This window comes from Zosterops lateralis, assembly GCF_965231275.1.
Source record: "Zosterops lateralis genome assembly, chromosome: 1".
Classification (NCBI taxonomy): Eukaryota; Metazoa; Chordata; class Aves; order Passeriformes; family Zosteropidae; genus Zosterops; species Zosterops lateralis.
In genome coordinates, this window is record NC_139762.1 from 18475465 (window position 1) to 18503202 (window position 27738).

Sequence of the window (27738 nt, forward strand, 5' to 3'; positions counted from 1 at the left end):
TTGTTAGTCAAATAAAACCTTTGTTCATTTGGAAAGCCTTTTTGTTTATTGTCCTGAAGAACTTGCTGCAAGGAAGGAGATCTAGGCAGATCTGCCTCCAGGCCCTGCTCTGAGTCCTGAAACACACTTGTCTTGTTACATAAACTTCTAATAGTACTTCAGTAGATTTATTTTTTTTTTTGTGACATCCTTTTTCCATGGGAAAATGATTGGTTATGATCAATTCAGGGAAATGTCTCTGCATATTTTAAAATGGAATGCTAGTATGTTGTATTTAAATTATTTATATTTTATTTTATATATATATAATGCTTTTATATCTAATTCATTTAGCATTCCATATATATGTAATAGCGCAAGTCTAGGTCAAATTCAGGGTATTTTGCTAAGTTCTATTATCTTTTCATGGTTCCTGCATAAAACAGCTATTTAAGTACAAATCTCTTTCTCATTGTAGTTCACCTAATTAACTAATAAAGACTGTGATAGGTTATGGAAAAAAATGTTTTCTGGTCAGTCTCTTGGGAGAGATAGCCCTGTGTGAAAGATGACCTTGGAAATTGAGGATGCGGTTTGACACGTTTCATTTTGGCAGAAGTACTTGACTCTGCTTCTGTGAGGACACACACCAAATTGGGAATAGCTGCACATTTAGGAATAACCCATTTATGTATTGTGCTTGCTTGCCATGCCTCCTTTCCCTTAAGAAAGTGAATAAGGAATGTGTGGAAGATTTCTTAAGCTAGCATTGCAAAAAACAAGTGTTGGACAATGCCTTTAACATCAAATGTTTATAAGGATTTGTTAGAAACACACTGTTTTTGCATGTGATGTTTGTTCTCTCAAATTCATTTGTCTGAGAAGCAAGTAAGTGATAAACTCTTCTTTTCAGGTATGGATGCAGCATATACTAACATCTGGCCACATGTAAGGAGTGAATGTAGGAGGGAAAGCTAGTTTCCAAACACTTGTGTTATAAAGAATTCATTCCGTTTTTCAAAGCCTGATCTTATTGGCTTGATACCATGAAAAACTAATGTTTTGCAGCTGTCTTTGGTAACAGAACTTTGCATGACCAGTGACAAAACTGACAGAACCCACTGCAGTATTTTATAAATTATGGCATTTCTACATTAGCTTAATTTTCTCTTCAAAAATGTTTGTTATATAGCATCAAACCAAGTAACCTCCCATACATGTAACCCATATTTTTCAGACTATGAATTCTAATATTTCAGGTCCTAAAGATGTTTTTTCACTTGAGAGATAGGCCACAACTCAAAACATGCAGAAGCTACGTGCGTCTAATTCTGGGCTGCTGATTGTAGTTCAAAATCAACTAATTGTTACAAGGTTTCAAGAGTAAGCAGTCATGGTACTTAGCGTCTAGTGTGCCATTTTTACCAAAGTATAGACAGGACTGTCCAGCTTAGAGATACACTGTTTGGGCAGCAATGACAAATATCGTGGCTTTTTAAAACTAGAATATATGCTAAATTTTTGGGTTTGAGTGAGTTCTTTCATTTTTTATTTCTTTATTCCTAAAGTTATCTTTCAAAGATCCAGCAGAACTTCTCTATGCCTTGTAAGAAATCTATTGCTGTTAGGACAGACTTGTCTCTTCCTAACCATTATACAGTGTTCATATCTGGGTCTTATTTCCTCTTTCTTCAAGTCTTTCTCTCTTGAATGGATTGCTCAGGTCAGTGTGTAGTTGCTTTGAGCTTATTTAATTTGAAAAGTATCGTGATTTTCCTTTACAAAATACTTGGAAATTTCAGGTTAGTCCATCTAAAAGTAGGAGGAAATGCCTAGGTGAAAGCTATTTTTCTGGTAATTTCCTTGCCTCCTTCTTTCCTTCATGAAAAGGAAAAAGCTGTTCTCATCAGCTGAGGTGAATAGTTAGAAATATTTTTCAAATACTATCTCAGAAATTGTATTTGTTCAAGTATTTATTACTCTATGAAGGCTACAGTTTAGAAAGCAAGCCAGTATTTTCCTAGTTAGGTAATTTTACTTAAATGGTAGAACTTTGTAGACAATATTAACCCTAATCTTCATACCAAAATATTGACAAAAAACATAAGTAATTTTACTTTTTTTTTTTTTTTTTTTTTTTTTTTTTTTTTAGTTTAAGCACGCCATTTCCCGCTAGTACTTGCCAGTTGTGTGGTTTTTGGGATCAGTGGGCAGGAGACTCTTCAAGTAGTAGTAGTACTGAAAGCAAAACAAACTTGGTTCAAATTTCATGAAACATGTTGAGACACAGCTTACAGAATATTTTATATTTCTTGCATATGTAGCTTTGAGTTGTGAGGTGATTAAAGATTTCCTGCCTGGCTTTTAGGGTGAACATGCTTGCAAGGACACACAGTGCAGTATGAGGCTTCATGGTAGTATTTCATAGGGATTGGTACATTTGTTTTAACATAATCCTGTTCATGTTGTTTCTGTGGGAATGTTTCATAGGATTGTGCTTAGTTGTTGTTTTTAAAATAGCTATTACTCCACACACTCAGAATAAAAGCCATAATTCTCCAAGTTGAACAGTTGTAAAGAAAGTAGGAGGTATCAAAATACAAACTTAACCTTACCAGTTCCCTTCAAGTCTTTGTATCTTAGAAATGCCTGTGCATTTTTTTCCATTTATTGAATTTTTAATATGCACTCTTTCTTCCTCTTTAGGATGAAGAGAATGGGAATAGACAAGGTATGTCTTGTTTTTACTCTCTTATAGATCCAGTATATTGAACGCTTCAGCTGTGTAATAGACTAGAATTGCTACCTAAGAGCTTGAAATGTAAAATCACTTCAGTGTAAACATCAAGCTCATTGATCAGTCACTTAATTCTAGGTTATGCCGCTCAGTTCTCCTCCATTTTAATAGCTTTCTCCCTCTCACATTGCCTTTGTCTGCTTTCTTTATAATTCACACATGAACTTATTATTTATAAATTTATGCTAAATCTCCATTCCTGTTAATTGAAGTTTCTCTTTGGTATTTAGCTGTTTTCTCATCCATGCTTCCTTTTTGCTGATACCTTACTGTTCCCTTAAAAGAGTGAAAAACATGTTGATTTAAGGAAGCTGGTTTTCAGATTGGGAACCCTGTGCCACTTTTTGTCTCCCTAGTCTGTCCTGATAGTGAGGTACAGGGGGCAGTAGGGTATGTGCATTTTGAGTGCCCTGTGCGGGTTCCCTTGGTGTTCTGCCTTCCAGGGCACTGCAGGGTAGCCTGGCCTGAGTGCTGCTTCCAGGGGTAAGTTCTCATTTGTAGCCAAGCATGAGACCTGCTTTCAGTGTACCTTTAAGTACCTCCTTTAGCTGGAAGACAAAGAACCTGTCTGAACTCTGTTTCCATTTACTTTGTGTAGCTGTGATATATTAGAAGCATTCTGGGAAATGTGAATTTATTTGAACTTCCTTTCTTTTGTCTTGGAAGCAGATGCATTAATCCATTTCATCCTCCTAGTTTTACTCAGCTGTCATCACCTGTGTGTTAAACAGTGAGAAGTTAATGTCTTCCTACTTCTTATCACTCCCCAGACTCGAAGCATCCTTTATCTGTTTTGACATACAAAACGAAAAGGCAGATCCCTCTAGGAAGGGGAGTTGATCTCCTGTGCCAAACCAGTATGGAAGACACCACTTGTGGTCTAGAGAAAAAAAAGTTCTTGGTGTTCTTGTTCACACAGGGATGTAATGTAGGTGTGTTTATCTAAAATGTTATCTGAGAGATATTTTTCAGTAGAGAAGCAGCGTTGAACAAATACTTACTTGGTTACTTGGTTCACCATGAGACCTGTGAAGGTGAAATCAAGATTACTTTCTGGAAATTTTTGTGTACTTTCTGAACCCATGAATCATAGCTCAACTACTACTTATTTATAGCACCATAGTATGCTGTATGCCTTGAAATACAGATCAGAGGGCACAAATACCCTGAAAGATAGCAGCATTCTCATGAAGGAGAGAAGGTTGCACTTGTCCCCCTGGAGAGAGAAGAAATGACTGTGAGGCAGAGGATGTAGATGTCAGTAAAACTTAACCTGCCAATTTTGTATATTAAACGTTTAAAAACAGCAAGGTAGGACAAAGTGTGTTGGACACTTTTCTCCTGCATTTGACATGATCTTTGCAGACACAGAGGTGATGAAACGGTCTTTATTTACATTGCTGCAGGTTATTCTTGTTCCCAAATAAGGGGAGTAGGCAGCTTGTGAGGAGAAAATGAGGAAAACCGCCCGTCTCATTTTGCATGTTGGCCAAAGCGATGTTTATTCAGCAGCAGCAGGTAGGGCAGGAGTTCTGTGCTCGGTTATCCCGAGGATTGCTGGAGCCCAACCCGGGATGGAGCCGCGCCGCTGGGAACGGAGCCATCTGGTGGCGGGTCCCTGCATTGCAGCCAAATTGGGAAAACCGGCCTCTGTGGAGCCCTGCCGAAAGTAACCCAAAACAGCCTCTTGAGAAACACTTTCCTTTTGAAGTTTGTACATGATAATTCGCTTGTTCTTTCTTCTCTGAAAGACTAAGCTAAAAGGATCCAAGCATTTCCTTTTTGTGAAGCAGTGTGTACCAGTGCAGAAGTGTCTTTTTTTTGTATCAGTTTTCAGTGAAAAAATATAATTACTTGCCCTTGATGCTTTGCCCTTGTCATAGCATAAGTTTACCTGTTAAAAGTGAGGATTTCATATCAAATTCAGCATTTATATATTTGATTAGATTAGTGTGGCTAAAAGTATCTCTATTGCTATTACCTTTCATTGAGAGCATCTGAATATTTTTCCAAAGAATCAGAGCACCTAATTAATTCCAGAGGGCAGAAGGTAAAAGCATGTACCCTGTTTGATGTATTCTAAAACTGAAAGAAATATTTTTATATATTTTAGGTTCTGGTATAGAATTTTAGTGTATAGTTAGATCAAGCTCCTGGCTTGCACTAATCTTCCTTTTGGTAAGTAGTAAAGTTTCAAGTGTTTATAATGCAAGGTAATACAAATTTGTCCAGGAGACCTCTTAACTGGGAATGACACCAGAGGGAGATGTTGGCCCAAAAGCAAGATTGGGTTGTCGGGCAAAGGAGTTAGGATGCTATGACCGGGAGATACCTCATGGTCAGCAGCAGGGACAGAAGGGGACTGCCTGAGCTGTGTACACATGATCAAGAGAGAGTCTACAGGACAATGGCATGGTGCTCTCATGCCTGTTCAGGAGCTCACAGAAGCACCTGCACACTCACACAGTGGTGGGATATCTCACAGGAGAGGGCCAGGCTGCTGCAGTGGCTGAGCAGAGGCACTTTGGGAAGAACAGGTTGGGAGACCATGAGGGTTGAGTTGCCTTTGTGGTCCGTTGTGAGAACAGCACGGATGCATGGAGCTCTGGCCTGAGATGGATAGGGAGCTGGCTTAGAGCCTGTGGGCAGTGTTTTGGTGGGTGTCTGCTGCTGCCATCTCATGGAAGAAGTACCCCAGGGTTTCTTCAGACAAGTGGTGGAGGCTTCACATATGCAAGTCCTGCTTCTTGTGGGAGACTTTAGCACCCTGTTATCTGATGGAAGGGCATCACAACAGATTTACCCTAAATATTTTGTAGTTAGTATTTTAAGTTTTTCAGTTCTTTTGCTACTGTCACTTGTCCAGGTTCTTGATCTTAAGCCAAGTCATTGAAATGCTTCTCTAACCAGGTGTGTTTTATCATAAGGTGCAGATTTTCCACAGTGGATTCTTAAGTCACTAATTGGAAACTTTAGTCACCTTCTACTGATTTCCAGGGAATCTCTGTTATACTGACCAGCCTGTATTAAGTATTTCTTGGAGTTAATAACTTGGAGTATTTATTTTGTGTGTTTTGAGGATGGCTTGCCATCAGTTTGCCATTCTTCCTATTTTTTTGGAGTTGCCCTGTTTCAATACTCAGTTATTTAAGTGGTATCTCACAGATAGAAGTCTTTCAGGAAAGCATATTAGGAATATTTGGAGCCAAGCTGAAAAATATCTATACCTATTAAAAACCTAGCGTTCATATTAAAAACTTGCTCTGTCAAGATTTCATGAGTGGTGCTGGAGGAAAATTTCATGCCATTTGATTGTGCATTTAGTATGATTCTATATCTTGTTGTCCTTCAGACATTACTTAAAACTGTAAATGCCAAAATACAAGTTTTGTACATATGAAGGTAGTTTCTTGTATATATTGTCCTAAAACATGTTCTCCTTTAAAAAGGTTTGGCTTGGTGATCATGATTAAAATGAACAGTGATAACCATAAAGAAATAGACTGAAAAAAACTTTATCTTTCAATAGAAATAAGCTATTTTGTGTCTAACAGTATGTGGAAATTTAGTATCATTATAATTCAGTATTTTTTTTTAGTGCTATGTTCTTGTTTTTTGTACTTTCATCTCTATTTCTATGTAGAAGTACCTCTAGCAACTAGGAGATCCTTGTCCCATAAAATAAAGTCAGCTTAGGTATTACTGGTATTACTCAGTGTATTTTTCTGTAGAGACCCAGTGTGCACTTGTTAATGAGACTTCAGACATGTTTTCACTGAGAAGTCTAGAACATTAAAATTTATATCAGGCTTTTTTTTTTTTTTTTTTTTTTTTTTTTTTTTTTTTTTTTTTTTTTTAATGTGCCTATGTATGTACAAAAGTTTCTACCCTTCAATTGTCTATGCTAAATAGTTGCAATTTATTACCTGGCCTTCTTCAGATCTGTGCAAATTTGCTTTGACAGGGTAGAGTCTTTGAGGAAAGGGTGGAAAAGTTCTTTTTCCTGCATTACTGCTGCTTACATAAGGCCTGGAGTTTTTAATATTTCATTTCTTTTAACAGACTGTTGATTTCTGTGATGTAACTTGTGTTCTCCCAGGATTTATTTTAATCCCATGGTTTTTAGCAATCATGGTCTATGGGATCAGTCTGTTATGAAATAAACATTGTGCCTGTGATGATGGGAACAAGGTAGATAAGAACAAGAAGATGAATGTGAAAGCAAATATTTGGAAAGGTCATGGATGGCTGGGGTGATACAGTCCAAGGTATATGGGAATACAGTTAGGAGTAAAAGACAGGAGGTGTGTAACAGTAATGCTTCAGGAGAGTGGGACAGTAAATTGCCCTTTTTTGTGTATTTTTGATCCAAGTTAATTTTTTAACACCTAAATGTTGAGAATGCTAAAAGAGGACAACTCACTTAGTTTTCCACTGAGACCAGAGCCTGATGATTCCCTTGTAGTACATCCAGAATGTCTAGTGGATTTGTCTTCCGGCTTGTCACATGTATAACGTTTCTCAGTGGATTCTGTTGAGTTCAAATTGTCTTTGACTTTGAATAAAAAAACATGAAATGTAATTTCCAGTGATTTAAGGGAGAGTCTGTAAATTCACTACTATAGATAAAAATTGTGTTGCCCTATGCTTATCTAAGGACTATAGTAAATCCTCCAGACTAATCATAGATTAAATTTTAAACTTGAAAAGGTTTCATTTGAGAGCATTGAATAAAGTCATAGTAATGGCGAATAATGCAATGAGAACACAGTTTTGGAGAGTTTGTAACTTAGCTGAAACTGTGTTATATATTTCCCATAATATTGCCAAATTATTTTCTCATCTCCTCCTCCTACCTTGGCCTGTAGATATGGTTGAGGTTGTATTGGTCAAATGGTTTAACAGAAAAGTGAGCAAAAGGAGAAGCACCATCTTGGAATTGCCTAATCAAAATGCCAAAGGTGCTTTGAGAAATAAGAGTGTATTTTTCCTGTGTTAAAGAGTTGAATGCCAGGTGTTTCTCTGCTAAATGACTCAACAGCACTAATTTACTTATCATGTTCTTTCAGAGGCTCATCCCTGGCACTGCATTTCAGTGAGTGTTTTTCAGTTGAGTTGCTTTGAGCTCGACAGTGGATGAAATAAGCTCTGTTGGCACTGGGCTGGGACCTTTGGGCTCCTTTTCCAGAGTGAATTGCTAGTGGAGAAATGCTTACTGTGTATGAAATTCAGTTTGCAGATTATAATATACAGAATGATCTGTAGTTGGATTCCCTCAGTTAGATGTAATCCTGACAGGTTTGTGGTTTATATTTAATTAAATGAAATCTGAATAAATATAAGTTATGCTGTACTTTCAGCAACTTTTTTGAGTAGTTTGGGAATGATTAACAGGTTTTTGATTGAGTAATCAATTTGAAGCATTTGCCCTGCTATATCTGTTCCCCTCCCTTTGCCTAAAAGGCATTTCAAGAATCAGTGCCACTCAGCATTGTTGAACTGTTGGAGCTCAAATGCCTTGGATACCCAAAAACTTACTTGTAGGTCTTCATACTCAAGAGGAATGTTCCTCCTCCTTGAGTCAGAGAAAGATGTGCATAAGAGCCTGTCTTAATCGATTAATCTGAGGTGTTTCATGAGGCTGGTTTCTTAAATGTAAAAGTGAAAGTCATCCTTTTGCTGTCTGCTGAGCATAGTGCTGGGAGTAAAAATGTTATACAGAAAGTTACTTTACAAACACCTGTAGACTTTGTTGAATCCCTTTGTTATAAGGATTTTTACGCACTGTTCAGCTGTCCTGAGCAGAAAAAAATTTCCCTCTCCTTGAGGAAGAGGAGAAATGGCATGTTTTTAAGCAGTGGCTAGTCAGAGAGACTTTGTAAGAACACTATATTGTGTCCCTATACTTGCTGGTTTGTGCTCTGCAGGTCAAAAGAAAGGAAGAGCCCTCTCAGCAATAGCACTTTGACCTGAGACTTTTTGTTTCTTTTTTTCCTTTCCTATTCAGAAGGCAAAGGTTGTCCTTTTCATAGTCTTTATGACTCAGATGTTTTAATCTGTGGTTTATATCAAAAGGTTAATGACTTCAGAGAAATGAAGTGCTTGTTGCTATGTTGTAGTGTGTTGGTAGATTTGGTAGCATGACTTCTGCCATATTATTTTTTTTCCAGGTGAATCATAGATCAGTAGAGTAATATTGTCTGGTCTGCCGAGAGTAATTTTAAAACTAAGTCATGATTGCTTCATTTGATACAATACTAGTCCTGTTCCTTGTGATAGCTGTATTTCAAACTGGATTTTTAGGGGATTAAGCTAGAATTGGCACCTAGATAAAATAAATTTCTATGCCAAATTTAGGGGAGTTAGGAGAAGCTTTGCTGAATATCACCCCCCAGATGTAAGTAATTTTTAAATATTACCTAGTCTTAATTCTACTGTTCTGTTTGAAAGTAGTAATATCTTCTTTTAATATTCCCTCTCATCAAGGAGAGGATGTTTGAATTCTAATATTTTGTAAATGTGATGGTTGCTAGTGCAACATATACCCCTCTGCCACTTGTGGCCTCTTAAACATTTGCCAGGAAAGCTTCCTTGTAACTTGTAATGGGAGACTTGCTGTCTCCTGTCAGACTGTGAATGCATTATTGACTTCAAGTCTCAGCTCATAGATCCAGGTAATATAAAGGTTAGATCACAAATTATTCCATGATATGTGTTATGAGTAAAGTCTTTATTTTGTGGTCATTTGAACAAAAGTTAAGACACTAATTTTAGTTTCTAGATTTTACCATGACTCCGTGGTTATTGTAGGTGGCTTTGTAGTCTTTGATTAACTCAAAGATTTGTATAGAATTATGAAAAATACACTGGCTCAGAAAAACTTTGTTGCAATCAGTTGGTTTTCTGTATTCATCTTACATTTGATTTACAGGTGTTTGTGCTTCTTCAGGCTACTTTTTTCTTAACTTTGGTTGTCTAGACTGAGGACCTGATTATTAAGACTCTCCTGACTCCTTACTATTCTTGTTTAAACCAATGAATTTTTGCCTTGAGCCTTCCATATACTTGGGGATTTATTTTTATTTCCTTATTTCTGATGATGCTGAATCCCTGAATTAAAAATTCAGACACCAGTTTGCTTACTCTCAAGTTATATTTTCATTTGGATAACATCATTGAAGAGAGTTTGCAGCATCATTGCACTGCAAAGAGTATTTTAGTTATTCTGTTAGCAAAACTACACTGCATGGACAAAATCTTGCCTTTGAATTTATACTGACTGAGGACCATTTACTCATGCTGGAAATTTCCGTGTGCTTACAAAACTAATACAGGAAAGGACAACTTAATGGGCTTTTCATTTTCTGATCAGCTGAGTTGTGTGCTTACCAACTTTATTTGTTTTTTTCTTTTTATTGCCATAATGTAAGACTACATCTCTCTTTATAGCTACATTTAAGGGGGAATGAAATACAAATGAAGTTCTTTATACAGAAGTTGTACTTTTCATCTGTCTTGTTTCCTTGCATATGTGAATGTGTTACTGGCAGCTCACACTTGTCTGTTCTTTGTGTGCGCATGATGTCTCATTTTTTGTTTGCATTTGAAGATTGGGGAGAAGTTGTATTTGGTGGCAGCCTGCAATGTAATGCTCAGTTACAAAATATGGGGTTTTGTTTACAAAAGTATGGAGAAGGAGGATGGAGGCAAAATCATATGCAGTACATGAGCACTGGAAAAGCACAGATACGGCTTATATGTCTTACAGACTAGAGGTCTGAGGTGCTTTTACTGTTCTTTGTTGTATCACCTTGTCAGGAATTGCTGACATGCTCAAAAAAATTGGTCTTTTCAGTATTAGAAACAATAATCATGAATTATAAATAGTGCAGAATTAGAGAACTTAGTGTAAAACGCTTTGCTGTGATACTCTGTTCTAGATTGTGGTGTTTAGAAGGATGGAAGTTTAAGCTCTCATTTCTAGACAGCATCTTGCTTTTGGCTTATACTTGGGTGCAGACAGGACTACATTGAAATTTAAGCATAATTAAATCAGAGTGTAGTGAATGTTAAATTTTGAGACACAAGGTGAGTTATTAGATAATCCATTTTACTTGAGGTTAAATTCCATTATGATTGAGTGCACATTTTCAAGATTTATTCCCCTTAGCTGGTCTGAAGAAAGTACTGTTAGCTTCTACTGTCAAAAAATACTGCTTAGCTTTGCTTGAGTTTCAAACTCAAAGTATAAATGTACATGTAGGGGTTATGTATTCAAGGAAGTTAATTTATATGTTACTGATTAAAAAAGATTTGGTTTGTTTCCAAGTATGTAGAAGATCAAGGAGAAATGAAGAGCATGTATTTATTTACCAGAGCTTGAGAGTTCCAAGATTTCTTCTTGTTTCTGCTTATATTTGGATAGCGCTGAATAGTAAAATGAACATGCAGATGCAATCAACATTTTGAACCTTTCATCCTGATTTTTTGCCCCTAAATCAATTTTTAGTGTGGTGGTTGACCTTCTTTAGGAAGTAAGAATGTTTAATATCGCTGCCTTCTGCAAGCAGAACAAGCAGCCAAGTTTAACGTGCAATTAGCTTTCTGAATTGATTGATAAAATAGCTGTGGAAATGTGGACTGCGTGCGCATACTGTCTTGGTGTAGCTGACAGCAGGTCATAAGTCAGATGTCAGGGAAGCCTGCAATCTCTGGTCTCCATAAATTGTGGCAGGTTTCCCCTTTTACTCAGAAGTGGGAAGTGTGTTAAAGGAGTTCTGTATTGCATGCTGAATGCAAGTAACTGTATCTGCCTGACCTCTTGATTTGCATGTTCAGGTATGGACAAGGCATGAAGCAGAACTTGAGTATTAAGCAAACTAGCTGTAGGCAGCTAACATTTTTTTGAAGAGTATTATATAAAGGAAGCTGAGGAGTGATAAATTAAATGTGCCATGGGAGCTGTAGTATTTTTATTTTTCTTGCCACTTTTGGAAATGTGTGTGTCTTCAGTAAAAGATAAGCAGCAGCACTGGGAAGGATGTTTGGTGGTCCTATAAAAGGTCATATTTTAACTTAATTCCTGTAAGCAGTTGAAGCAACCTTTTGTTCATGGCATCTGGGTAGATTAATCTTGGAGCTTCTCTAAACTTGCTGAAATGTTACTGGCTTTTTAAAGGACAAGACCCATCATATGTTCAGTGTCTATTTAAATCTGCGGATTAAAAATGACAGATATTAACTTTGGCTCACAAAGAGCATTTTGTATGTCTTGTGGCTGTATCCTGCTAATCAAATTTTAAGTATTTGGGGACTGAGCTGCCAGCTGGAGTTTCTTGATTTGTAATTCAGTTGCTTTATATATAGTATTTATCTGATTCTATCAAATAAACTTTTTTATTTGCTCCCAATCTGGGACTATTTTGAGAGGGCCATTTAGAGCAATATGAGTGAGCCATTTTGTTGAACTGTTTTGTGGTAAAATGGCAGGACACTGAGCATCTGCACAATAAAGGCATTAGGCTAAAACTAGGATCTGAAAAATGTGAATCAGAGTCAGAGGATGATCTGGTTTTTTGCAGTTTATTTAAAGTTTTTCAAATGAACTTTGCCCACATGGAAATTGAACTAAAAAAAAGAGGTTAAGAGAATACCTTATTTATATTCAATAAATACTACTGTGATTTATTCAACATTTTAGATGGGACCATTTAAGGCTGTGGGGAAAGTACTTCCAAAAGCAGGGTCATTTGTGCCTAAGTCAAAGGTCAGCCATTTCAGAAATGGTTAGAACTTAATAATGCCAGTTTTAAGTAGTTTCTTTTATCAGCAATGCCAGTTTTAAGTAATTCCTTTATTCTTTTGTGCTGTTCTTTTTCTGAAGTTTAAGCCTCTGTCTCTCCACTATGCTGGGGTTTCCTGCTAAACTGGAACACAGACTCGGCTTATTTTAGTGTCGTGTCAGTTCCCTGGGCTGGCTCATCACGTAGCCTCCAAAGGTGGCACTTCCTTAGCTGGGAGTGTGCAACAGGGATAGTAACTGGAACCTGGGGTTGGAATGACCAAGGCTATCCAAGCCATCTCTGGCACTGTAAGACTCTGTGTATCTGGCTGTAGCCTTTCAGGTTCTGCTGCTGGTTCTGTGAGCCCTGGACCATGCAGGGCCATTATGGATGTATTTATTGATGGATTTTTCATTATTTCTGGGTGGTTTTCTTTGTGGGTGTGTCAAATATTTGGGTTTTTTGTGGGAAGTTCTGTTTTGTAACTTCACTGACATAATAATTCCATGAGTGAAGCTGTGTAGATTCTGTAAAATGGCTTACTCCAGTTGTGTGCAAATGTAGGACAAGCACACAGGCACTCTTATTTTAGCCTGCTCTATAGCTGTGGAGTTTTTTGTTTGTTTTGCTGTACACATATCCACCCTGCTATGTTGATTTTCAGAAGCTGTGGCTGCTTAACAAAGAATTACTTAGCTTTGGTGGCAGGCATGTAAAACCAAAAAGTACCTGTGTTTCTGGAAGTATAGAAATTAAATGTCTGTTGAGAAAGCAAGAAAATATAGCTGTACGTAGTTTCTAACTACTGTAGATTACCTTGAAGTTATGTATGTACACATAGATAAAGCATGTGCAGACATATGCTGTGCATATAATTTGAATTCTGAATTTCTTTTTGAACCTTGCTCAATCTTAAAGAAAACTTTAGACTTCATTTTGGAGTTTCTGAAAAACAGTGGTGGAAAATCACTTTTGTGGTCTATGAAAACTGTAAATCAATGTTACGTTTTTTTTCTTCTAAGGGAAGATTTCAAATTTTTTTTTAGTTTCCATTACATTATTATTTCTGTGTATGCCTCTGTGAATGCAGCAGGATTGCATCCTAAAATATTCTGTATGTTGTAATATTGTAATGAAGTATAATGAAATGCTACAAAAAGATACTCTTTTCTTTCTCAGGAAAGCAAAGAAATAGACTGGAGCCAATGGACACCATATTTGTTAAACAAGTTAAAGAGGGTGGACCTGCTTTTGAAGCTGGGCTGTGCACAGGTACTGTTCAATAGCATATTTATGTACATGATGTAAAATATATATGATTTAAGTTGCTACTACATAGTTCTTCCATTTAAACCTTGTCCTTTACTTTAGAAGCTTTTAAGTTGTCCTCCAGTGTTTTCACCTTGGAAGCACTGTTTTGCTTATTAAGGCGTTGATCTTAGTCTTTTGATTTGCTATCTTAAAGAGTAATAAAATACGTGAAGAAGAGGCAAAAAAGGAAAATAATACTTGTAAGCTTCTATTTCTTTGGTTTGGGACCAGTTGATAACCTGAAAACATTCAGGTCTTTGTATGTTAAATAAAATTTTTCTACTCTACCTCCTTTAAATCAAATAGGAACCGTCCAAGTCTTTCTTCTTAAAATTCTGTTCAGTTGCTCATTTAATCAAACTGGAGAGCAGAAGACATGGAGGGTTTTTTGTGAACTATGTCATACCTTTATTTAAGTGCTGAAAGCAGAAAAAAAGCTTTATTAGAATTGAAAATCGTACAGGTGATAAAGTTACATACATAGATGGATGCCACTACGAATACAGGTTTCTTAAAAATGTGGCAAAACTTCTATGCTATGAAAGGCTTGTATCAATAATGGGATGTTGATAGTTAAGTACCTCAATTTGACGGGAATAGAATAAGTTTTGTGTGTTCTTCCTACAGAAATACAAAGTTTCTAGGTTGATCAGTTAAAAAACAGTTCTAGATCCTACTTGTACACCATAAGGGTTTTGTTGGGTTTTTTAACTCCTCCTTAGATAGTTATTTAGAGAAGGGCTACTTTGGCAAAATTTGATTGCTATTATATAAAGATGTTTCTGGCTTGATAAAATGCAGCATATGTTGAATTTGTACAGAGGAACCATGTTAAATTCTACTCTGTTCAGTGTCTGCCAAATTGAGTGAGATGAAATATGTAGAGAATATTTTATTTTTAGGAGCCCAGAATAAAGAGCAGAAGATAAATGGGAGAACACATTTTTATTAACTAGAATATTCTTCTTAAATACACTGCTTATAGCAGTTATATCTAATTAGGTCATGCCAGTATTTCTTGATTATGAATTTTAGGGTGAAATGTATTACTATATCTCTGTCTTGATATTATAAAACACTCAGGGAGTAATCAGCCAGGTAGATTGCTCTCATGCAGACACTATACATTTCTTATTTTGTAGAATCAACTGTATTTTTTTGTCGCTAATGTAACTTTGCTCTGTTTCGTGGTCACACAAATTAATATACTTGAATATTCAGTACGAGTTTAGGAAGTTATGTTTGTCAGTTCTTATTTCACTGTTGCAGGGTCCTTTGTAATACTGGAAGTTTCAACATAAGTTTCATCACCTGTGATAAGAGCTCTATTTCAAGTAAGCTCTAAATGAGCTTACTTGGCTGCTTCTCACCAGAAAACTTAAAATATTCCTGCAAATTTAAGCAATAGAGAAAGATACCTTAAATGTAAGACAGTCCATTCTGAAGTATTTTTGAATACTCCTGTAAAATCATCATTGTTAGAGTTAGAAAGGTAATACTTCTCCCATATTTAACCTCTAAAGCATTTCATTAAAAAGTTACATATATGGGAGTTAATAAATATAAGAAATATTGAAATACAAAGAGCCCAAACACATTTTTATTTCCCATGTCTTGATCTTTTTGCTGCCATTTATCTATATGCAAGAATATAAAAAACTAAAATGTATGTGGAAAGGGCATTCTGATTAATTTCTACTTTGATCAAAATATGTAGCAGGCCACCAGACTGATGGAGGAGAGCTGTTAGAAAAAGACTTTGTGTTTCTTTTTTGCACTACAGGCACTGACTTCCCCTTCCCACGTATCTGAAACAGAACAAAGTTGTACTTGCAGAGTTGTCTGTGCTCATGTCATTTATGTAACCAGTTCTGCAGTGTGTTCCCATCAGATCTTTTGGCAGATCCATGGGATGCATATTTCAAGTAGACTCGTGTCACTGCTGTGTGTAATCTAGTCTGCTTCTGTGAAAAAGAAAAAAAGCTGCAGAAGTATAGATAAAATTATATGACCTAGTCTAATGATACTCCTAATTATAGTTTTTAGTGGGAATACTGAATAAAGATCTGTAGCAATGTAGCCCACATTACAGGCTGTTGTTAAACAACCTGGAAAAGAGCCACTTAAAGTCCCAGAGAAGGATGTGATGTGTTCTGGGGAAGTTTTGAAGTAGGACCTAGCCAGGACAGGGATCAGACCTTGTTACCACCAAGCTTGCTTTCATTGCTTAGGAAGCAGGAGACAAAACTCAGAGTTCTTTCAGGCAAGAAGAAAGGTGGTAACCAGTGGGTGAAGGGGAATAGTTAAACTTTTATGGAAGTTGAAAATACCACACCAATTTATTGACATGATGTTTGCTTCATGTGAGAAGACAAAATTAAAAAGTCAGATCTCTGTAGTTTGTTAATCCATGGGGTCTCCTATTGGGAACCTCCACAGAGCACAAGCATTAAAGCATAATTGTCCCCAAGACAGGCTGAATAGTCAAAGTGAGCAGCTTTTTCCTTGCTTTGATTTTATCATGCCAGAAAGACAAAAAGGGCTTTCAGTTTCTAAAGCAGTGTTGAAAAAGCCATTCCCTTTGCGTGGCTTTGCACAGGTCCTTCCTTTCAGCTCTTCTTCCTCCAGTAGCTTTTTGAAGCTCCCTACCTGTAAACATTTTCTCCTCATGAGGAAATTCAAGATACCTTTCTGCTCTTCTGATCAGAGATGTCTTAATTACCGTTTGGTCAAAAGAACAAGATATGTTTTTCATTGCAGGCTAAAAATAGCTCTTCAAAATATATTTGATAATTAATTTATGAGAGTATATGAAACTCTTAATGAGAAAGGAGTAACAAAATATTTGGAGAAACCTTTTATTTTTTTGAGGAAGAATAATCTTGACTTTAACATGGGTATTCTTGATTATTGTGAGGTATAGAAATACAGAATAAAAACTGTTTAGAAAAACACCTAGACAAACTAATTTGAGTTATAATTTTTCTCTCTACAGGTGACAGAATTATAAAAGTCAATGGAGAAAGTGTTATTGGGAAGACATATTCTCAAGTAATTGGTTTAATACAGAATAGGTAAGATAATAGTATTGCCATTACGTGCCACACTTCTCGTATACTGAGCATGAAATGATTACTTATGGGAGTTTTGAAAAGTCATTGTATTATTAAATTTTCGTTTATACGCACTCACTTTTTTCATATTTTTGCTGATTGCTGAGAAAAATTTGAGAATAGATGTGCTGAACGGTACCACAGTCCTTTTATTGTCTGTACTTGGCCCTTGTTAGCAAATAACACCAAGCGTTAGAGTGTGGAGCAGATGAGCCTGCCAGGCCTCTGCCCTGGAGGGATGTCCCTTTAATGCAATGTGGTAAGCTCATCTCAGCCCTCCCTGGGGGAAGAGAACCTTTAGATGAGGCAGTTCTCTCTCAGGTCAGAGCAAAGTACTCACAGTGCTTTGATATACCTTTCTAACCTGCTGGTTCTTTCCGTTTGGTACCACCCCTGCTTTCCCCCATAAATCCCCCAGAGTTTACCCTGCTCAGGAGGGGGCTGCTGTCCCTGGCTACCCTTTGCAGGGCGCTGGATAGTAAAGGCTACGCTGTGGAATCACTATACTCCTGTCTCTCTGTCCCTGAGTTGGCCTGGGAGAACCTTGCAAGGCAGAGCTGAAATCACTGCTGAGAGCTCAATCACTCACAGCCCCTGGCTGTGCTGTGCCGTGGCTGCCCAGCGGCCAGGGACTGCCCGAGACCCCTCGGGAAGATTGTGGCATTCCGGGTCGGGCTACAGACTCCACGGCTGGTCACATTATAGAGGAAGTTTGAACTGAAAATAGACAGATCAGGTATACATACATATGTCAATTGGAAAAGAAGATTATAAAGTCCACTTTGCTTATGAGATCCAAGAGCTAGAAATCAGCATATCTGGTGAGGGAAAAAAATTATGCTAGTGCACGCCTGCAGAATATCTGCAATAAGTTTTGCTTTTCTCTATTTACAGCAAATTATGAACCTGGCTCAGAGTTGAGAAATACTAATATTACTTCTGCAGCTCACAAGCACTTGTGAAGTCTTATCTATGCATGAATCTAGATACTCTTTCATGTCTCATGTCTGCCTCCATTTCTACAGTTTTCTTGGTGTCAATTTCTGTTCTGTAGCAAGAAGTTTCCAATATAATACTGAGTTATGTGGCAAAAGATATATTATGATCAGCTTGAAAGAACGTTTTCTAAGTACATCTCATATGTCATATTTTTAGAGGCTTGTCTGTCATGTGTTAAAACTTAGGTATGATTACTGTTTGAAGAAGGAAAAAACAGATCCTGATCTTCCTATTTCAGTGATGTCTTTATTCAAGATTTTGTACAGTAAGCATACGTCTTGGGTGGTTTATGTCTCTGTGGTTTTGTTTTGGATGTTTGTTGTTCTGGTTTTTTTTATAAACAACAAAACTGTATTCAGAGATGTGACGGACAAGGTAGATTGAAACATGTTTTGGAATTAATGTTGTCTGTACAAGAGCCAGACAGATGGGCTTTTTTTATTTCCTTCACTGGACATAACACTAGCCATGCATTGTTGCTTTATTTTGTATTTTTACAAGCAGGACTATTGTACAATAGTTTATATCCAAGATGAGTGTATGCTCAACTATGTAGATGAGTCAATTAACTCTCTTAATCCAAGAAAGAGACCAGTCACATCTTTGAGTGGCCTGTGTGGTCAGTGATTCTTAACTCTTGGTGTGCCTGTAAATTGAGTTTATTTTCAGTGACTGTAGGTAGTGAACTATTCAGAAGAACTGAACCCCTGTCTACTGTGGATAAACTGGGACACCTGAACAAGGCCTTATCAGTGATTGTCTAGTGCAGCCAGGCAGGGTGTAGGACACTGCTGCATCTGTCTCCCTGATTTCCATGAGGGCAGGGAGGATGAAGGGATGCTATTGTTTGTCAGGAGAGAACAGTTTGTTTTCTCAAGCCAGATGTGTACATCACAGAAGATTGTAACAAAAGGTCGTGTGTATCCTTGAGCGTTTTATACAGCATATACAACCACCAGGAAGTCTACAGCTGAACCTCTTAGGATAAACAGATGAATATTAATTCTGATCCATAAAAAGAGCTCAGACTCCACATCAGGTGTATCTTGTAGCTTACAGGTAGTACTTATATGACTGAAGAATCAGCTGTCTCTCATTCTTTGCTAGAAAACAGTATTTTTGAGCTCAGAGCAGTTTGGTCTGAACATAAGTTTACTTCTTATGCTGCCATTTCGCAGCAAATAAAATGGTATTATGGTGCATGCTGCTCTTGCATTAGCTTTGCCACCTGGGTCAGACTGATGGTCTGTTATGCCATTTTCCTCTATGATAATATCCAGTAAAGATTTCTTTTAAGTCCATGAAAACACTGGAACGTGAAATCACTCAATGATTGAGTGGTCAGATAATACCAGTCCACTTTTTATAAGTCCTTGGTTCAGGAAGTTGCTAAACCACAGATTTTATCTTCATTGCTTGATTCAGTAATTCTTGATAGGTTGGCCTTGCACAAATTCGCTCTTGAATGCACTTACACTCTTCACATTAAAAGCACCGGTGACACAGTTTTTTGCTGTGTTTTGTATCTTAGCTGATCTTTCATCCAGCACACCTTGGCTTCTTTAGTTGGCCTTGTGAAAGCAGCTTGCTGAAAGGCCTTTTGAAAGGCTGAGTTGTCAGCTGATATATTTTTTAAGACTAAAGACAGTTTCCTTCATAGTCTTAATATGTTCTGTGTTGGTTTTCTAGACATTTTAATTGCTGTACTTTTATTGTTTTTAATTACTCATTCACACATATTGATGAGCATGAATGCTTACTCTTTTGCAATTTTACTTATCTTCAGAGCAGGTTTTAATGTTACAACACATTTCATCCTCTCTTTTCTCTAAAGAGAAGGCTTCCCCACGGCTCACTTTTCAGCTGTTTGCAATAAAACTTAGTGCAGGCTGGCAGAGATTTTTTTTTAGATTACTTCTGTGTCTCTATTTTTATAGCGGCTTATTATTTTTCTAAAAAGTTGTTCAATTTTAACTGCTTGTCTGCATTATATAATGCTGCAGACATTGGAACTTAGCTGCTTTAGGTGAAATGATACCTGTGTCTTCCAGTGGGACTTAAAGATGGGGTATGATTCATCCATGCTCTGTACTGTTCCCAGAAAAGTTTCAAGCTGTGTCTAGAATGTTTTCTATTTTCCTCTGCTTGGAGATAGCAAAACTGAAGTTCATCTCTGGGAGATGAAAGGCACACCTCGGAAGAGTTGCTAGAATTAACTACAGTCCTGTAAGATTGACCGTAACTACACTTCAAACTCTACATTTCCTACTTTTTGCCAGCAGTTGCTGGTTTGGTCCATTAAGAATTTATTCTTATCTGTTTACATATATAATCAACTTGGAGATGTGTTGATTTCTAACATAAACTCTGTCAATTATTTATGATTCCAAATACAAAAAGAAACAGATTCTGATTTGCAACTTCTCTTCTCCCCCCCCCCCCTTTTTTTTTTCTTAAACTGGGGAATTTGAATGATTGTCTATTCTGCTTCTCTTTTCAAACTGTTCTTGAAAGTGTTTGGATTACTCAGAAATGTACAGAGTTTAGCTACTGAATCTGTTTCATTAATACAAAAAAATGCATCAGAAGATAGACTTTATGATTAGTGCTGTAGTTTGATAATTTGGAATCAAGACATTTGAATTCACCTCTCAAAATAGGTAATGAGAGTAACTGGATTGATAAATACCTTTGAGAGTTCTGAGTATTCTGAGTACTGTGTCTGGAGCTCCAATGTCGACTATCACTTTCTGTGTGGTGGTTCTAACTAACATTTTCTAGTTCATAATTTCCATTTACATTATATAGTACAATAAACTGGAAGTCTTCCTTCCTTTCTGATATGAGAATTAAAAAAAAATCCTGAGAGCATATCACCAAATATCCAAATTGTCTCCAAAAGGTTCTTCAGGCAAACAGGAATAGAATAGTTAAGTAGTTATTTGAATTATGTGTAAAACATTGTTTCTGAATGGAGCCCTTTAATCTTCTGAAATGTCTCCTAAAAAGGTAATAATTGTGTCAATGAATTTAATCACTTTCTTAAAAAGGGAGAGGAGGGGAAACATGCAAAATACTTTAATGAGTATGGTTTGTTCTGTGTCAAATTATATTTCTTTATATAAAAAGTACTTCAAGAGGAGCAATGCTATCATATTTTTGACATCCAAAGTCTTCAAGTCTCCATCCTACAAGGAAGCAGTTGCCTGATATGATTTATACATGTTACCCATGTGTAGACTGAAATCTACATGATAGCCATCTGTAGAAACGAAATCTGAACACTTGTTTAAAATGCCTCAAGCTGTTTATGCATTCAGTCAATATGACAAATGCTATTGTAAGTGCATATAAAGCCAATACTCTCTTGTTTCTTATAATTCAGTATTTTACAATAATCTTCACAAGGCTTTTGAAGACTTACTTTTACCTAGATGTGTGTGGACTTAAAAACAAAAAATTAAATTACTGCTGATCTTCAGTTTTAAGCCTAAAGTAAGTTTTCTGCTGCTTGGAGAACACTCTTTTCCAAAATGAATAATGGTTTAAGAAGATCGTGAAACCAAATACCCTTACTCTGCTGTTTTGGAATTTAGCCTTATGTCTGTGGTTGCTAGAAAATGGAAAAGGAACCACAAAATAGAAACATTTTTCATATAAGGAGGCATAATAAATCACACATTACTTTTTGTGGTGATGGCTTTCTTTTTTGCAGAAATAAACTGAGGTCCTTCTCAGTGCATTCACAGGCTGATAAGTGTGCCCTGTAGTTGGGCCAATGTTTGTGCTGGTTTTGTCTTTCCTCATCTAATGCATTGCACTAACCAGTACAGGTGAGTTACCCAGTTAGCTCGATGTCTTTTTTTCTTAGGCTGATAATGGTCAGGTTTTTTAAAATTTCCTTTTTAATTCTGACATGTGAGATTTCTAAGTAACGGTCACAGTAATTTCATTTTGGTTTTTCAGTCTCATTATGATAGACTGTGCATTAGTCTTTTGTAGCCCTTCTCTGTACCTGTTCCACTTCACATTTAATGAATGTGAACAGATTATTCCATTATCTCAGATGAGATAATAAATTCAGCTATTCTGTATCCAATGTTACAAGTGTATGCTTTTCTCTTGCTTGTGTAAATACCTTATTTCTGGTAGACGCCAACTGTGGATTTCACTGTTGTTAAAATACTCAAGTGGATAGCGGGTAAATTGTACATTTGGGGTCCTGATTTTGCTTGTGTTTGAGTCACACTGATTGAACTATTCAGATTCCTGGATCTTTATGCTGCTGCTGCTTTTGGTTTCAGCAGCTTAGACTGGGCAGCTGAATGCAGCACTTACAAATAGCAAGTGTTTTTCACCCATATTTCAGATGTCATCTGAATGACTGTTAAGGTTGATTCTGCTAGGAGATGATTGGAGTGGAAAAGTGTAGGTCAGTACTTGCCTTGGTATTGCTCCTCTTTTTCACGTGATGTGGTGATTATGGCGTCACCACAGCAATTTTAAAGAGTGATAAGAGACTTTAGTTTTAAATTGAAGAAAAAGTTCTAGCTTTTATCCACAGTTTTGTCACATTGTTTTGTCCAAAAAGCTCTAAACAAGTAGTGTATCTTCGGACTTGAGGGAAAAAGAAAAAAAGAAATAAACCTGCTCAAACCAGTGTGTTGGTTCAATAAACTGGCTCAGTCAGATTTCTCTTCTACTCTTACTTCCTAAGATTCTAGTGAAAATCAGTTTACTGATTTTTTTACTGTTTACTTTTGTTGTGTCACGTATTTGTCATAATAGTTGAGTATTGGAGTTTTTGAACAGTTTTCATCTATGGAAATAAATTATTATCTTTGTAATAAGAATTTAAAATCTCCAAAAAGTTAATCTGTAATATATTTTTTTTCTGTTTCTTTCAGTGACAGCGTATTGGAACTTAGTGTTATGCCAAAAGATGAGGACATACTTCAATTGGTATGTTTATGAAGTTTCTGTTCAGAGAGTATATTACCTAAACAAAAATGTTCTGGTTTTGGTTACAAAGACTTTGAAGAGTGCTATCAGCAAATAATTAATCTTTGTAACTCCTTAGATATTTTCCTACCTCCTTGCCATGCCTGAAATTTCAGGAGATTCCAAATATAGGGAGTACTGTCTTCATGTGATATTTCTATCATGTTAAAAAATACATCTTGTTCATACTTTACTGTAATTTGGATTGATTTCATTATGTTAGAATTTATGAATCACATTGCTTCCTTTAACTAGGTTGTCCAGTTCTAAAGAATTTTAATTCAAAAACTAGCATATAAGGCTTTTGTTAATGACTCAGTAATTGTGAGTGGACTAAGTGTGATAAATGGGCCAGAGGTTATTTTTTAATTGTGACTGCTGTAAATGTTTTGTTGCACTAGTGCCTGTTTGTTCTTGATTTTGAGGTCCTGCATGTGTAGTAATGTAATTCATCTCCCATTTTGTGTCTCTAAGTCCAAAAGAGTCTTGAATAATACATGATGTGCATATGGTGAAGAATCAAAAAACCACCTAATATATTGATTTGCTCTAGTTTTTTTTTTTAATTGGAAGCAGAGGAGAGGAGAAAATGACAAGCAGGGTTGATTTTCTTCTCAGTAGTTGGAAAAGTGTATTTTCTAATCCCCACAGAAGTAGTAAGATGACTTTGTGTTAAGAAAAACCTATGGGTTTCAGTAGCTGTTTTCCATTTTTACAGACCAAATGAATGGGTAAAGAAAGAAACCAAAAAATTTTGTTTTCCATTAAAGTGAAGGTAGAAGCTAGTGCAGGAACTCTCCAGCTAGGACAAGTCAAGATTATTAGAATAGAAGTGATATTTTGAGAACATTTGATGAAGACATATTTCAGTAATCCAACACAGAAAATGTTGGGGATAGAGTGTGAGTTTTGATTGCATGAATAAGTGGGAGAGAAAAGCTGTTGGGGTGTTTTTTGGTAGGGTTTTTTTTTTTTTTTTTTTTTTTTTTAAATTAGAACTGTGAATATGTATAAATGCAGGAATAATGCAAACATTTAAATAATCTGAATGCCATATGCATCTAATGCAGTCTTTTAGCCAGAATAGTGTAAGAATAGTGTAGTAGTGTAAGACAAGGCAGGATTTGTAGTTCTAAAGTTAAATATTTGTATTTGTCTGGATGAAAAGGTCTTAGGCATGTCATCTCTCTGCTGGTGGAACACAAAGTGCAAACTTCAGGTGAAATAGAGATGGGAAATAATTGGTAGTGTATAAACTTGTTATATCAATATGTGAGATGGAGGCAGAGGGCAAAAAAAGATGGTTGTTCCCATTAGAGGTTAGGAAAGGATATTAAAAAAAGAAATAAGGTCATTTTCCTTGAGGAGATGAGGGGTAAAGAAAGAGGAAAAAATACCTGTCTGTGGAAGTTCTAGAAAAAAGACTGCATATGTGAAAAATCTTCAAGTGTCATTATACAAAAGTTCTTTGATTTTTAAGATGTGATAAAGAGTTGTAAACTTTGTATGTGAGATTGCTCTGTTGGAGATACAAAGAAGATTAGGTTTGACAGGTGAAGTCATCATTTTGCAGAAAATGCTTTACATTGATCTTGTAGCTTGTGTGAGTTGCTTCAGTTGTTCACTGTTGGATTGGGTCATGATACAGAAGGATTTTATACTACGGTTTGCTAAGATGCATTTGTTTGGGGCAAAGTGAACTGCTGCTCTTGAGGACTTGCAGCTCCACATAGCATTTTCCAGAGGAAAGCTATGGAGGCACAGGTGTTTCCTGTATCCGTAAAGCTGAGCACTGGGTGTACTTGTATTGGAAATGACTTCTGATAGCAGGTGTTTGTTCATTCAGGCCTGGCACAGAATGTTTCAGTATATGTGTTTCCAAGTGTCAGTCTTTGATGGCTGAGCTGCAACTTGTGACGAAACAGATGATAAAAATGAGTTGTATCTTACAACAGACTCTGTCTGTTGTGGCCTGTAATTGTATCTGTTTTAGCCCACCATACAGAAGGAAAGATTTTTTAAAACTTCTAAAATAATTTGCAGTCTTTTGAGACAGTACATTCTCAGTAACTTCATTAAAAAGAAGAATCTGTGCGGTTCCTCTGAATTATAATAGAGGAAAAACTTACACCTGAAGTTGTTACGTAATCTATTATAGAATGTTAAATAACTTGTTTTCTGTGATATATGTCATTGTAAATATCTTCAAATAGTGTCACTCATTGTAAACTGATGTTAAATACTGCTATGCTGTAAAAATAGCAAAACTCTAAGCACTACTGGATATTGTAGTGTGCACTAATAGATGGTATATCTAGTGCAGTGAGGATGGAATAGCTTCATTATATTCAGGAACTGTGCTGGTTGTGCTAAATTTTATAGTACTTGGCAGTCTACTCCATGTGGTTATGACTGAAGGCTAGAAACACAGTTGCTTGTTTCTATCCTTAGTTTGCTATTTATAAACCTTGATTTTAATCTTCAGAAATATCCATATATGTCTGTGAACCTCTTGGTGTATTGAAGTTCCTGAAAACGGGGCTTCAAATCCATTCATCAATAGTTACAATGAAATGGTCCAATCCACAGGCCATTGCCCTCTGTGGCGTGTGAATAGTGCTTACTTGGAAGGGAATTACATGTGAAATCCTACCATTGGTGAAACCAATGTCAGTTGTGTTTGTTCACTGGTGTGATGTTGAAAATGTCACTTTGTGGATGGGGAAAAGGATATTTAAAAATCTATATCCATGACAAAGTCTTGAACTCCTGACAGCAGTGTGTATGTGTTGGGTTTTTCCTGCTTCTCCTCAAATTTGTGATAAATTTATTTAAATTTATCAAAAGAGATTTTTTTGAAACATTTCTAGGTATATGACCATTTTTAAAGTAGGAAGAAGAGGATTATTTTTGTTGTGTTATCCTCGATGTTTCAAATTTAATCTATCTATATGCAATTTCTGTAGCATTCTCAACCTTTTTTGATGGAATTTTGGAATCCTGTAGGTTTTAGTACCACGGATTTCGTGCAAATTGAAAGACTTATTTAGGTCAACTACAAATAGTTCATTTTTCTCAAGTGTATTCAATGAAATTGTTGCTGTTTTGTAGCCTTTGGATAACAAGTTTAATACTAAAATACTGTTCAAATTTTGACAAGTTTCCAGTTGTTTAAAAGCTTTTTATGCTATGTGGAAAATATCAAATGTAAAGGTGCTCCATAGAGTAAATTGAGTTTTCTAAGCCTATGTACAGGTGAGCATTATTATGAGTGTTGTCAGTAGGCTTTGTTGTGTCTACCACATGTATGTCAACGTGTCCTCTGTACGCAGGATTTTTGGACCACTTTTTCTGGGAATGTTTCACATTGGAATGTACTTACTTGCTAATTGTTCCTTGTGTATGTAAAAAAGACTACAACTTAAGTACAAGGAACTTGAAAATACCACTCTTTGAAAAATGGTACCTTTAATATGATCTGAATTTGGAGCTCCTTATTTGGAAAGTTATTTCTAATGTAGCATATTAATCATTATATATGGTGCTTATTACAGATAAATAAATGTTGATATTATTTTGTAAATGTATATGTTGTGTAGAAGCACACATACTGTAGGTAAGGTATCCTTTCTTTCAGAAACCATTAATTTTCTAGCACTTTTCTCACTACAAACTTAATCAAAAGTTCATCTTACCTAACTTTTAGTCTACTTCCAATAGTTTAATTTCTGAAAAACCATTTCCTTACAGGAATTACCCCAAAAGGTAAGAGGTCACTTCTGGTCTTAGGTATTGTCACCATTAAATTTTACTAGTTGAAATGCGCCTTAGCCTTCCAGAAAGGACTTTGCAGTTTCACTTATGGAAAGATATTATTGAGCATTTTATGAATAATGGTGAAGGTGCAAATAAAAGGGGGTTGTTTACTACTATGTTTTAGATAAAGTTAGTTAAATCCTAATTTTTCCTCAGAATTACAGACCAATGAAGCTGCAGATCGGTAACTGAAAGTTGACCACATTTGAACATAAATGTTTCTCTTGTCATAGATAGTAAGGGGACCAAAAATCCTACATGGGAATGACCAGAAAAATGAGTAAAAGTCAACTGAAACACAGATTTTCTTCTTTGTTTTTCCTTCTTTCTAGTCAGGTGATATGGAAGTTTTCAGTATATTAGAATATCTGTACAGTAGAGAAGAGTTTGCTACATTATCATATTTGAACTTAGAATTTTTTGGGATTTGGTGGCTCTCAAGGCCTTGTGGTACCCTGAAATTGCCAGTCATGCACCTATAATTAAAAAAAGGGGGGGTGGAAGAAACACTAGCCCCCTCCCTCCCCTGCTAACAGCAGCAAAAAGAAAAATAACTTGAGGAAATGTATCCTAGATTTTTATATGCTTCAGTAAGATTGTGTCTGACTACAGATCTGCCCACAGTTGTCTTCAATGTTAAAGACTTTTAACGAAGTTTAATTTTGTTTTTCTTCCTGTGACCATCCAGTTGCATCAGACCTAGTGGAGCAACATGGCAAACTGTGAAATATTTTCATTTACTTTATCTTTTAATAAAGATAGTGATGTTTTTTTAAGTAGCTGTGTTTAGTCCAGAAGCTTGGAGCACTTTTTTACTTTCAGATTTTGTGCTGACAGTTACTGATGTGCACAGAGGTTAATATTAAAGCTGTGGCAGCAAGTACAGTGGGAGGCAGAGTGTGGTGTGAAGACACGGTGACCTAGAAGAAGAGACTTAAAT

General features: G+C 36.3%; 1 protein-coding gene across 2 annotated transcripts in view; it reads left to right on the forward strand.

The window, feature by feature from the left end:
* ARHGAP21 (Rho GTPase activating protein 21) overlaps window positions 1–27738 on the forward strand; it is a 113338-nt gene that overhangs the window by 48076 nt on the left and 37524 nt on the right. For both annotated transcript variants that reach the window (XM_083864747.1, XM_083864748.1), the window contains exons 3-6: window positions 2686–2710; window positions 13738–13830; window positions 16865–16943; window positions 22889–22943. In XM_083864747.1, the coding sequence (XP_083720873.1) occupies window positions 2686–2710; window positions 13738–13830; window positions 16865–16943; window positions 22889–22943 (252 nt within the window). The remainder of the gene's footprint in view (window positions 1–2685; window positions 2711–13737; window positions 13831–16864; window positions 16944–22888; window positions 22944–27738) is intronic.